This window comes from Gossypium arboreum, chromosome 12 (assembly GCF_025698485.1).
Source record: "Gossypium arboreum isolate Shixiya-1 chromosome 12, ASM2569848v2, whole genome shotgun sequence".
Classification (NCBI taxonomy): domain Eukaryota; kingdom Viridiplantae; phylum Streptophyta; class Magnoliopsida; order Malvales; family Malvaceae; genus Gossypium; species Gossypium arboreum.
In genome coordinates this window covers 119271085-119284512 of record NC_069081.1, presented here as the reverse complement: position 1 = coordinate 119284512, position 13428 = coordinate 119271085, and the positions used below count along the sequence as shown (strand labels likewise).

At 29.8% G+C, this 13428-nt stretch overlaps 1 protein-coding gene across 1 annotated transcript; it reads left to right on the top strand.

Moving 5' to 3' along the window:
- The first annotated feature begins 2637 nt into the window (after positions 1 to 2637).
- LOC108476664 (phosphomethylethanolamine N-methyltransferase-like) lies at positions 2638 to 7539 on the top strand. The gene is made up of 12 exons (XM_017778935.2): positions 2638 to 2939; positions 3110 to 3222; positions 4076 to 4213; positions 4311 to 4448; positions 4523 to 4666; positions 4756 to 4866; positions 4970 to 5111; positions 5201 to 5481; positions 5969 to 6130; positions 6252 to 6305; positions 7093 to 7167; positions 7267 to 7539. The coding sequence occupies exons 1-12, from the start codon at positions 2927 to 2929 to the stop codon at positions 7363 to 7365; spliced, it is 1470 nt and encodes a 489-aa protein (XP_017634424.1). The 5' UTR covers positions 2638 to 2926; the 3' UTR covers positions 7366 to 7539.
- The last annotated feature ends 5889 nt before the right edge of the window (positions 7540 to 13428 follow it).

Here is a 13428-nt window from a genome sequence, read left to right as displayed (position 1 = left end):
CACAGTTTTCGTCGGCGGGAAGCACTTAAGCAAGAACCAGGCTGCTGGTTGGTTCTAGGTAGTGATGGATCTTGGTGATAGTGAGTGTAACCATTGACTTATGACGGAAATAAAGTTAGTCTAATTAAATCATCCAATATTCTCAGGGATTTGTAAGTATTACAAACATCTAAGAAATTTTTTAGATGTAAATTCGATCCTCATTAAAATTGAGTATTTTTCTAAAGCATACTAAGGTAATAGGTTTTATTTCAAAATTTTCAATACTTTCAAGTAACCTAATACTACCCAGAATTCTTTCTCCTTCAGGCATTGAATTGGATTTTGTGCATTTGGTCTATTTTTATTAATGGGAGGATTAATCAGATGAATATTATTGGATGGTAACGCCATGGTTTCAGAATTCAAAATTTTTAGAATTTCGATTACTCTTCTCTGTTTCTTAAAGTCTCAAAGTGTTTTCTCTATCTCAGGGTTGAAGGGTACGCCAAATTTATCACTCTTAGGCATGCACTATTAAAACTAAAAAGAAAGACAGTAAATTAAACTAAACCTAGCTTATTCTAGGGTTATAAAAGTAAATTTAGTTCCTATTTTGAGCTTTACTCTATTATTTTGTAAATTCACTTATCTCCAGGCAAAAAACTTATCACGTGAAAAGTGAATATAATTAATGATAACAATTAATATATATAATTAAAGCTTAAGATTTGTTACTACTTTTCACCATTACTCATAAATATATGAGATTGTTGTTAAGTAATAAATTACAATTAAATAATTCTATTGAAGGAAGTATTTCGAAGATTGATCTCATAGAGAGATTTGTAATTTTGAAAAAATAAAATCCCAACATAATAATTTAATTAAATTAATATGATTTTAAGAATTAACTAAAGTAAATAAAGCAATTATTAAAAGATTAAAAATAAAATAAGTAAATAATGAATTTAATAATAGAGCTTGCAATATAAAAAATATCGTAACCGACATCAAATCAGTAAACAAGAACAATAAAGCAAACATACTAATAATAATTGAAAAGAGATTAAGAGAAAAAAAATATTATTAAATAATTGCAGCTCCAAATCTCAATCCTAATGCTGCTTTGACGAACATTAGTACGATGACTACAATTACTATGAAAGAAAACCTTGAAGAAAACTTAAAAATATGAAAGCTAATGTTTTTCTCTTTCAGCGCACTTAATGACCTAAATATGACTATTTATAGCATAATGATAATTTAAGTATGGCTTTATTCAACTTGGACGCAATTACGCAAAGAAACGAAATCAAGTGTGAAAAGATGACAAAACGGTGCAGGGACGCATGTTGTAATGACAGTGCTATAGAATGCACATCCTTAAGGAAGGATTTTCCAACCCTTCATGCAAAACGAGAAATACACGAAAATGCCTAATAATTGGACATAAAAGGATGCTTCATAGACTCAATAGTTACCTTTAAAGGAGGTCTAAGCTCAATAACCTTTTAATTTGTGCTCTCAACTAGGTAGAGGGACTCTTTACTTGGCTCCTAAAAGGACCGAGTCAAAGAGAATTTTAGATAAGGAGAAGATTGACAATAAGCAAAAGGATAACAAAAAACTACTCTAGACAATTCAAGCAAGACCTAACAATAGAAAAAAAAAAAAAACAAACACTTTCTTAGGACAACCTTAAAAAAGAGAGAAAAAATGGAACCCAACCTTAATCTCAATTAGCCAAATCCCTAAAAGAAATGAAAAATTTGGAGTTCATGAAGCAAGAGATAAATAAGTATTACTTGGTACTTGAGAAGTTGATCAAAGATATAGGAGATTAAAAAAGAGATTACTAAAGTCAATTGAGTCTTTTAACTCGACTGATATAAGTATTATTGTCAATATACGAAGATGTGAGTTCGAGTGCGTTGAGGTATATTATCTTTCTATTTATGAGTTGGAGAGGAGTTATGAATAGTTCTAGACATTATATCAAAAAAGAGTAAATGTAATGAAATCTGTAATGAAATTAAAAAAAAAGAAAAAAATTACTAAAAGAAATACTAACCCATAGAGAGAAAAGGGAAAAGAAAAAGATTGATTGTTCCCTAATTGTATTTTACTACTTCTGTTCGGTGCTTAAAAACATGGAGAGGTTCCAAATTTGGATGAGTAAAATCCAATAAGAAATAATAAGTTTATTTTTGCATAAAAAAAGAAAGATGGTTAGTTGAAACCCAATAGATTCTCTTTCTTTTAATTTTACCTACAATTATTCAGTATAGAAGTGATTGTGTTTAGAATTAAATTATATTTTATCTCATTCATTAAAAAATAAATTGGTTAGTTCTGTATGTTAAATTAAAGAGTAAATAAATAATTTTTATTAAAAATTCATCTACTTTTATTATTAAAAGCGATATAACTAACAAAATAACTAAACAATAATATATAAAATGCTACATATATCTCATAATAATATATATAAATCAAATTTTAATAATAAAAATAAATAAAATTATTAATAGAAGAATCGATTAATTTAATCTAATCTATAACAATTAAATTATGTACTTAGTGTCCGATGGTATTAATTCGCTTTTTAGATTGGGAATTGAGATGCATACCGATAATAAAATAATAGTACTCATATGAAATGACGAAATTGTCCTTCTTGGCTCTATAAAAAAATGGTGGCCTAAAACTTCCACAGCAGAACACAATTCAATTTGCAGTTACAGTAGTAATCGTAGCTCAAATTATTTTGCATTTTAGTGTGTGATGCAGCAGCGAGGAAGGATCCAAAACAGCAGATCAAGGTCGTTTTCAAGAACTCGTCTTGCCGTTGAGGGATTTTAAATCTTTTTCGCTCTCTTTTTTCTTTAAAAGAAAAAAAAAAGTCGAACTCTGAAAGCTTACTAGCGATCTTTCTCCGGTAACCATGGCGGCTAACGGTGAGGCCTCTAAGCTCCATCTGAAAATTTCATTGCATTTTTATCGGAATTGGAAGAACGAAAATCGAAATCGATTGACAAATTTTTAACAAACACTTGTAAGAGCATTGATATCTGATTGACTTTTTAGTAAAAGAAAAAAGAACTGATTAATTGGAAAATGATAACAGGTGAACGTGAGGTTCAAAAGAACTACTGGATGGAGCACTCCATTGATTTAACAGAGGATGGTACGATACTTGATTCCAAGGACGCAGATCTCGACAAAGAAGACCGACTCGAAGTAATTTTTTATTCACTGTTTATTTATTTTAACTCCTTTTCTTTAATCTTTTTTCACTACCAGCATATGTTTATATTCGTTGATCTTTTTATTAATCTCATTTTGAGCATTATTTTGATTTTAGTAATTAGTTATTCGATACTAAAAATATTATCAAAGAAAAATCTCATTTAATGCAGTACCAGTTACGAAAGAATTGACATAAATTAAAGCGGGAAAAATAACTAAAACTAGATCAAGAACAGGAATGATATGAAGAAAAGGAAAACGAGAGCATATATTTAAATATATAAATTAAAATATTTTATGCCACGAAAAAATATATATGACACATAACACAAAAATTCGATAACATGCTGGCTGCTAATAGTCTTTAAGTTTCATGTGGCACGATGATTACTCTGTAATTATGCTAATGATGTCGTTTTTCTTCATTTGTAGTGGCATAATAATTGGTTTATCTAACAACCACAGATAGAGGAAATGATTTGGTCTTGGATTTTAAAAAAAAAAAAAAAAGATCAGATTTTTAAGCACTAACTTTAGGTAATGCTTGATGTAAAAGCTGAAAAAAAGTTGTGCTTTGTGATTCTGCTTTTTTCAAAGCAATTAAAGGAATTGTTGCTTTTTATTTATATATACGTATTCTTAGTGTCAACTTTTCGACTCTATTTTTTTTTATATTTAATTTTTTCTATTTATGAATAATTTCAGTTGTAATTATAGTAGGATAGGCTCAAATATACATCCATGCTAATTATTACCTTTTAAGTGTTGCTGTTCTTTTGTATTTTACGTTTATCCTTCAATAATTATTTTTAGATTCCTAATTGTTCATTGTTGATATACGCAGGTGCTCTCCCTGCTCCCGCCATATGAAGAGAAATCTATTTTGGAGTTAGGAGCTGGCATTGGTCGATTTACCGGTGAATTAGCTCAGAAGGCTGATAGTGTTATAGCTTTAGACTTCATTGAGGATGTTATCAAGAAGGTAATTGAAGCTCAACAACCTGACAGAAATTATTTAGATTGCTATTTCATAAGGGACTTGACTAGATTTTTCACTTTGGATATATCCTTATTTGCAGAATGAAAGCATCAATGGACACTATAAGAACATCAAATTCCTTTGTGCCGATGCGACTTCCCCAGATTTGGATATTTCAGAAGGATCAATGGACTTGATATTCTCAAATTTGCTGCTGATGTATCTCTCAGATGAAGAGGTAATTTTATGAGAAAAACTTGGTTAAGTTTCACAAGTTAACTATTGTTAAGTGTTAACCATCACTAAATGCAGGTAGAGAATTTGGCCCAAAGGATGATGAAATGGTTGAAAGTTGGAGGACATATTTTCTTCAGGGAGGCTTGTTTTGATCAATCTGGCGACTGCAAGCAAAAGCATGACCCTTCTCACTACCGTGAGCCAAGCTTTTACACACAGGTTTGTGCTCTGATGGTTGAAATACGTATATGAAACAGCATGAGGTATTGTTTTACTAAACAGATGTTTGGCTATGTATTCTAATGCAGGTCTTCAAAGAATGTCATGCAACTGATGATTCAGGAAACTCGTTTAAACTTTCTTTAGTTGGCTACAAGTGCATCAGTGCTTATGTTAAGCACAAAAAGAATCAGAATCAGGCAAAAACAAAACATGAACTCATCGATTTTCATTTTATTATCATTATTTTTCTGAATTGGATACAATATTGACAAGATTCAATCGTATTGTTTGCAAATGCAGATTTGCTGGATCTGGGAAAAGGTCAGTTCAGATAATGATGGCGGATTCCAGCGGTTCTTGGATACTGTTCAGTACAAAGCTAATAGCATACTTCGTTATGAGCGTACCTTTGGTGAAGGATTTGTGAGCACAGGAGGAATAGGTATTACCTCTTCAACCAAATCTCTATATTTGCATATTTGTTTTAATTTACACGGTCTTCTTCCTAAAATGAAACATGTTTTCGAGCAGAAACAACGAAAGAATTTGTGGCGAAGTTGGATCTAAAGCCTGGCCAAAAGGTTCTAGATGTTGGCTGTGGCATAGGTGGAGGTGACTTTTATATGGCAAAAGAATTTGGAGTCTATGTTGTGGGCATCGATCTGTCCATAAATATGATATCTTTTGCTCTTGAAAGAGCCAATGGACTCAATTGCTCTGTGGAATTTGAAGTTGCTGATTGCACTACAAAGACTTATCCAGATAACAGCTTTGATGTTATCTACAGCCGTGACACGATTCTGCACATTCAAGTAAGTATGATTCAGATTCCAAGTTAGGCTTCAAATTTAACGTTTTAATTGAGTCCTCAAAATATAATTATCTATCAGTCAAGTTTTTCTGTCACCCTAAATGTCAGTTTGGGTGTTAAATGCTAGCTTAAGTGGTCAAATTTTTAACATATATGTACCTATAACAGCTTCGGTCTGAGGTGTTAAAAAGAAGAGGAAATAGCCCTCTTACTGTCAAGTTGCATGAAGGTGTTTAAAATTTGATTCACATATTTTAAATATGCTCTATGTTAAACCCAGAGATAATACTTAGGACTCAATTAGAACATTTATAACATTTTAAAGTTTAGAGATCAATTTAAAAATTGAATTTGTGAATGTCTGGTGCAATTAACCTTCAATATTAATTAAAAGATGGTTTAATTAAGATTCAATGGATTAGAGATTTAGCATTAGCATCAACATCAGAGAGTTCTACAGTAAAGCTTAATGGTAAATTGAATTTCAGGACAAGCCTGCACTATTTAGATATTTCTACAAATGGTTGAAGCCAGGGGGCAAAGTTCTTATAAGTGATTACTGCAAAAGCGCAGGAGCTTCATCGCCCGAATTTGCAGAGTACATCAAGCAGAGAGGCTATGATCTCCATGATGTAAAAGCTTATGGCCAGGTCTGGATTGTTCAATTTAATAACCATTTCTTGATTTCATGTCATATTCTTGTTTTTTATTAACAAAATTCTAACATTACGACTTACCGTTTCTGTCTTGTTTTTGCTATAATGTTTACAGATGCTTAAGGATGCTGGTTTTGATCAGGTCATTGCAGAGGATCGAACCGATCAGGTTCAGATAAACCGACCCTTTTATTTCTTTCGTATGATTGTGATATTATGAACTGATTGGTCAATGTTGGCAAGAATTATTTCGATAGCTATAATATGCTATCTGCTAATGAAATGGTTAGTCACACTTAATTGAATTGCTAGCTTTTTCTAATTGGGATTGTTGAGGATTGAACTTTGGGTCAAGCACTCAACATATCTAGTATTGCCCCTTGGTGAAAGTTTGTATCTCGATTTTGTCGAAAGCTTGAGTCCCTGCAAAGGCATTGGTGGTGGTTCACAGAAAGGGATTGCCTCTTTGGAATGCTTGATAATGTGAACTATCCACGCAACGCACATGTTTGGACTCAAATCCGTGCCCTATATCATATAAGGCACTTACAGTTGAGAATGTTGATGGCTTATTTACCCAACAATGCCTCATATGTTATAGGGAAAAGGTTAAAATCTCACTAAGTACAAATATGAGATTTTCTTGCGGAATGACCATGCGCATTGCGTATATTTCACTTTTTCAAGCATCTGCCGAGGCATTTTTATTCTGTGAATCCGTGGCTTCTTTGATAGAGTCGAGAGACCACTTCCGAGGATAATACTTACTCGTCGAGGGGTCCACTAGCTCCTAGCTTATGATAATTTGCAGACCTCTCCCGACAGAGTTGGCTTCTCCTCAATAGAGATTGTGTACCAATTTGAAAATCATCAAGAAATAGCAATTTCCGATAAAAGAGTCTCCGGTTGAGCTTTCCACCCGAGCTAATAAACGAACGGTTTGCTTGTGCTTTCAGTTCATACAAGTTCTGCAGCGTGAATTAGACAAAGTTGAGAAGGACAAGGATACCTTCATCACCGACTTTTCTCAGGTAAGCATTTTGTCATCATTTTGATAACCCTATATGTTTCTCTCTTTTTTTCCCTTCACTAATGGGTACTTTAATCCTTTATTTTGTTCCAATATTCAGGAAGACTACGACGATATCGTTGGGGGATGGAAGGCAAAGCTGATTAGGACCAGATTTGGGGAGCAGAGATGGGGTCTTTTCATTGCCAACAAAAACTAAGTCCTGCTTCTTCTCTAATGTTACTTTCTCATTTCTCTAATAAATGATTCATAGTAATAAGAGTGTACTTAGCATTAGATGTTTCTACTTGATGCTTGTTGCTTCTGATGTTATGAACTTAAACATCCTTTTGCCTTGAATAAATTACCCCTTTTTCGTCAGTTGCTTAGATAATTTTCTGGCACTTAATTTAGAGTAGCGAAGAGCAATCGGTTTAATCTGTTCATTCCTTCAAATTTTTTTTCCAAACCAACCTAATTAATTTTAGCATGAAAAATCTATCAAATCAAATAGACTTTGACTCAATCAGTTTTTTCCTTTAATCAAACATGAGTTATTAGATTGGGTTTATATAGTTACGTATATGTTATAAATTATAAAATATAAATGTCTTTTAAATAATTTTAAATTAATATAAAAAGGTTAATTTCTTCTGTCGATTCAGTTCTAAAATTCAAAAATCAATAATTAACTAAATTAATCAATTAAACTAAGATCAAAACGGACCAACCCGTTCCACTCAATTAAACCAAAATAAAAAATATTGAATGAGTTGGTTTTTTTTTTTTTTAATTTTTCGATCAAAACTGAAAATTTCTCTCTCTTACTTTAGATTCGTTGAATGAATTTGACGTCATCATTCCAAATGCTCTCCATCGGAGTTTTCGGGCATTTTTTTCTTAGATTCTGCAATTAGTTCCTTTTGTGAATTGTAGATTTAGTTATTATATTTTAATTGGGTTGTTTTAATTTTTATACTTTTTAAATATTAAAATTTTAATCATGATTAAATAATAGTTGTTAAATTCATTAAATTAAATTTTATATGCATCAAATATATTATTACATACCTGATGTCATATTAGCTTATTATTTTAACATATTACTTACAAAAGAGAAGTTAATTAATGAATTTAACAAATGTTATTATGTCAAACAAAAAATTGAAAAGTATAAAGATTTAAAATATCAAATTAGAGAACATTGATTATTTTTATAATTTTACGCACAGTGTAGCATTACTAGCAAAATTTAACCAAATAGATTTAGCTAAACCAACAATGTGCATGGGCCTCTTCAATCAACCTTATGCGTTCAAGCTTTCCATGGAGTAGAGAGTCAAAACCTTTGTAACACCCCTTACCCGTATTCGTCGCCGAAATAGAGTAGGAGGCATTACCGGAGTTTACCGAATTAATTTTCCATTAATACGAGTTAAATACTATTCATTTACTAAAACATGTCATGGCGCCCTTTAAATAGGCCTCCAAAGCCCAAAATATACTTCGAGACCAAACCAGAATTAAATCGAAACCATAGGGAATTTTTTGCCAAATCCCAAAGCTTTTTTTTTTTGCTCAATATAACCCCTTTATAAATATCTAACCTTCCCTGCAAATTTTAAAACCTGAACCAATCCAACCAACCAATTCATTTCAATCAATTTTATACCAAATTATACTACTATTATAATTATACTATTTAACATATTCATCATTCTTTACTTTAATGTATATTTATTAAACAAGTCTTAGTATTTATATAATCATCAAACCTTATACATGCCATATAAATCAAAAAGAAATTTACAAAAGCTACCGGAGATAATCTGGATAGTGTGATCCTCTGTGTTGATCCGATCCTCCGTATACTTCCACGTCAATCTACAAGAGACATTGATTACACTCAAGTAAGCTTATAGAAGCTTAGTAAGTTCATAGGCATAAAACATAAATCTTACCAAATATTTATATACTTATACAATATACACAATTATTAAGTTCACCTGTCAACCACAGCCATCGGTGAGTTCCCTTGTATAAACTTACTACCATTTATCCATTTCCTTTAATTCTTTTGAGCCCATTTGTCATATATCATTCTTTAACCAAATTAGGGAATGGTTACGGAAAATTGAATACTTCACTTTCACTTTGCCATAGTATAACTATGGTCTTACGTATGATCACTTATCACCTTTTGAAGTCATAGTCCTGCCACGGTCTTACACTGATCACATTTATCAATTGTCACTGATCAGATAAGTGTAGCTAAAGATACCACTTATCACTTATCACTTATCACTTGTCATTGATCAGATAAGTGTAGCTAAAGCTACCACTTATCACTTGTCACTTGTCACTGATCAGAAGTACTCAAATCCGATATTCCACTCAATTTAATCATTTATTCGATTTTCGAGTTGTTATTTTATTCTCTATTTATCAATAAATATATTTCATCATACATATTACATTATATAATTCATAAAATTAACATATAATCATTAAACTTCAACCATATGAACTTACCTAGGTCGATTTGCAAAATTGGTGAAAGTTCAGGGACTAATTAGCTACCTTTTCTTTTCCTCGACTTGCTTCGGGTTCTCGATCTATCATTGTAAAATTATTCACTTATCAGTATTGACTTCATCTTCAACCCGCTTATAAGTAATATTATCTATAATTTAATTATTTACTTATGTATTTACTGTCCACCCGTATCATAGTCACTAAATTATTTGTATCTTTAGCTAAAGAACTTCAAATTAGGATCCAATAATTTTCCTTGAAACTAGACTCATATATCTTCTTATAATAAAATTTTTAGAATTTTTGGTTCAACCAATAAGTACAGTTTATTCTTTAAAGTCACCCCTTCTCTTGTCGACAATTCCGACCCTTCTTCACTAAAATTAATTATCCCTTCATACGAATTCGGATGATGTCCATGTTTGTTTCTATTGAAAATAGACTCATTAAGGATTTTAAAAATATAAATTTAAGCCCATAATTATTTTTATACAATTTTTTATGATTTTCCAAAATCAGAATAGGGGAACCCGAAATCATTCTGACATTGTTTCACAAAATCTATTATATCTCATGATCTACAATTTCGTTGCTTACACCGTTTCTTCTATGAGAAATTAGACTCAATAAGATTTAATTTCATATTGTTCATCTTCTAATTCGATTTCTACAATTTATGGTGATTTTTCAAAGTTAGACTACTGCTGCTGTCCAAAACTGTTTTAGTGCAAATGTTGATTTCGATTTTTGCCCCAAATTTCACAGTTCATACAATTCAGTCCTTTCTCAATTAATCCCTCAATGAAGCTAATTTTTCCTAATTAATGCTTTACCTAGACATTATAAGTTATTTCACAATTGTTTAAATTCACAATTTCCACATAAAACCCTAACTTCAAACTCTTTCACCATTAGGTCCCAAACATTCACTTTCTATTCAATTCTTTCAATAAAATCAGCATATAAACAATTTAAAACTCTAATTCTATGCTAAATCATCATATACTTCCAGCACATATTCATAGCAACTTCCAATTTCTTTCATAGAATCAAAAACTAATGAATTCAACAAGTGGACCTAGTTGTAAAAGTCATAAAAACACAAAAATCTCAAGAAATAATCAAGAATTGAACTTACTTGCAGTAAAAATATGAAAAACCAGCTTAAGAAAACCCTTCCATGGTGTTTTTGCTGATGAGAATGCAGAAAAATAATGAGAAGTCTAGATAATTCCACTTTAGTCCAGGTTTATTAAGTAAATTTTTCAATATTCCAATTTTGCCCTTAATTCATCAATTTTCCTGCTGATTTCATGCCTCTTGCCGTCCAGCCCAAATAGACCTTGGGTCTATTTCCCTTTTAAACCCTCTTTCTTTTATCATTTAAGCTATTTAATCATTTCCCATAATTTTACATTTGTTACAATTTAATACTTTTTATTCAATTAACTATCGAAACTTTAAAATTTCTTAACGAAACTTTAATACTAACTTATTAACACTCCATAAATATTTATAAAAATATTTATGGCTCATTTTAAAATTTTCAAACTCTCGATATCTCATTTCCGATTCTAATTTTTGAAATTTTTTTTTCTAGTACACTTTTCGCTATTTCAAAAATTTTCCTAACTTCACACTTAACTTATATTCACTAAATTATTAATATTTTCTACTCATTTGTCGGATTTAGTGATTTTGAATCACTGTTCCGACACCACTGAAAATTTAGGCTATTACAACCTTGCTCGTGGATAATATCAACTTATTAAAAGATTTGTTGACCCCTTAAAACTAGCACTTCATAGACTTTTTTGAATGGAGTCAACCTTTGTCGATAGATTTGATGAAACTCGAGTTTAAACTTGACTAAGACTTTTATTTTGTTGAACTTTAGGCCCAAACAATATTAGAATGGAGAATGTCGACGAACACATAACATTGAGACGGAAACAGAAGTAGATAACATAATTCTTTTTTTAATCATATTAAGTTAAATCTAGTTGTGACGAGTTAATCAAATGTCAAATTAATTAGTAAAAATTAGTTGAATATATACATATAATTGTTTTTGAATTAAAAATAAAAACCAATTAACCTTTTTAATATGGTTTAATTTTGAATTTTAACTTTTATTTTTAATTGAAAAATTAATCCATTTATTTTAATCTATCATAATTTAGTCCAAAACTAAGAAATTAGTGTCAAAACTTGAATTTAAATTGCTAAATTGTTGAGTTGGATGGCTAATCACCCAGATATTTAACCCCAGTAAACATTTTTATTTTATTCTCATATATTATCAATCTAACTTGCTTTATTTTCTTCCACACAATGGTTGTACCATTTTTCAATTGTCTAGTCAACATTTAACAATTATGTTAGGAATAAAATAAAATTTAATCTCTAAATTTTATATTTTTAATTTAATTTCTTTTTTTTACATATTAATTCTAAAATTTATTTTTTTAAATTTAAGTGCTGATATGATATGATCTCAAGTGCCACATCATCATATGAACCAATTTTCAATAAAGACTTTTTTGTCTCGAAAAAAATCTCAAATGACAATTTTTAAACTAAAATTCCTAAACATTAACATCAATTATTTTAAATATTTAAATTAATTAAATTTTATAATAAGCTTTAAAATTAATTTTAAAATTTAAAAAGTTGATAATTGAAAATCAAAACGTGACAAATTTGATAGGAAGAAAAATAAAATACAATTTTTACATATTTTTATCACCTAGACTATAATTCAATAAATAATAATGCATTTATTCAAATGTTATCAATTTGTCGGCAAATTTTGTGTCGAAACTGTGTTTTCATACGGAGAAAGAGTCAATAAAGTAGAAATTGACAATGACGCTTCATGGCTTAAAGGCTAAAGGCCTTAAATTATGCTTATTTTCTTAACTTTTTCTTTGGGAAGGTGATTGTTAGAGAATTATGATCCCATTTCAAAATTAATTAAAATTAATTTTTTTAAATATTGTTAAAAATGTAATTGTTGGTAGGATTATCATGAGTTCTTTTTTTATTATTATTATATAAAATTCTGAGTTGAAATTTTGTTATAAGTATCACTTGTTTATTGATTTTATTAAAAACATATGATTGTTTTCTAATATAGTTTTATAACTTCATAATCGATATATTAAATAATTATTTTTGTTGAATCTTAAATTATTAAAGAGCAAAAATCCAATATATAATTATTATGAATTAGTAAGTACATTTTAATTAGATAGTGTATTGATATATTCAATTATTGGCCAACTTGGTAAAATTTTGAGCATATATTTTAAATTGGGTTAGGTTTAGACAATTATATATAGTATGATAGCAATATTATACATAGGTACAACTCGACTAATAAATATTTCCACCAATAATAATGTATTTTTTAATATTTTGTGCATATATACAAATATTAATATATATTTAAAGTTTTGGATTTTTTTTTTGTGAAAGTACCACGGTGGCCTATGTACTAGAAGGTAGATTGCATTTTACTGTCTTTACTAAAAAAATGGACAAATTAGTCTCGTTTGTTAGTCTTGTTTAATTTGTTTATATTTTTAATAGAGGGAGTAAAATGTAATTTTACTTCTAGTACATGGGGCTCTATAATATTTTTACCTATATTTTTTTCTTAATCAATTTAATCATGATGGGAAATCATATAACTTAAATGGTACACCAAAATTGATGGTCTTCATTCTTCAATCATATGCAAAAG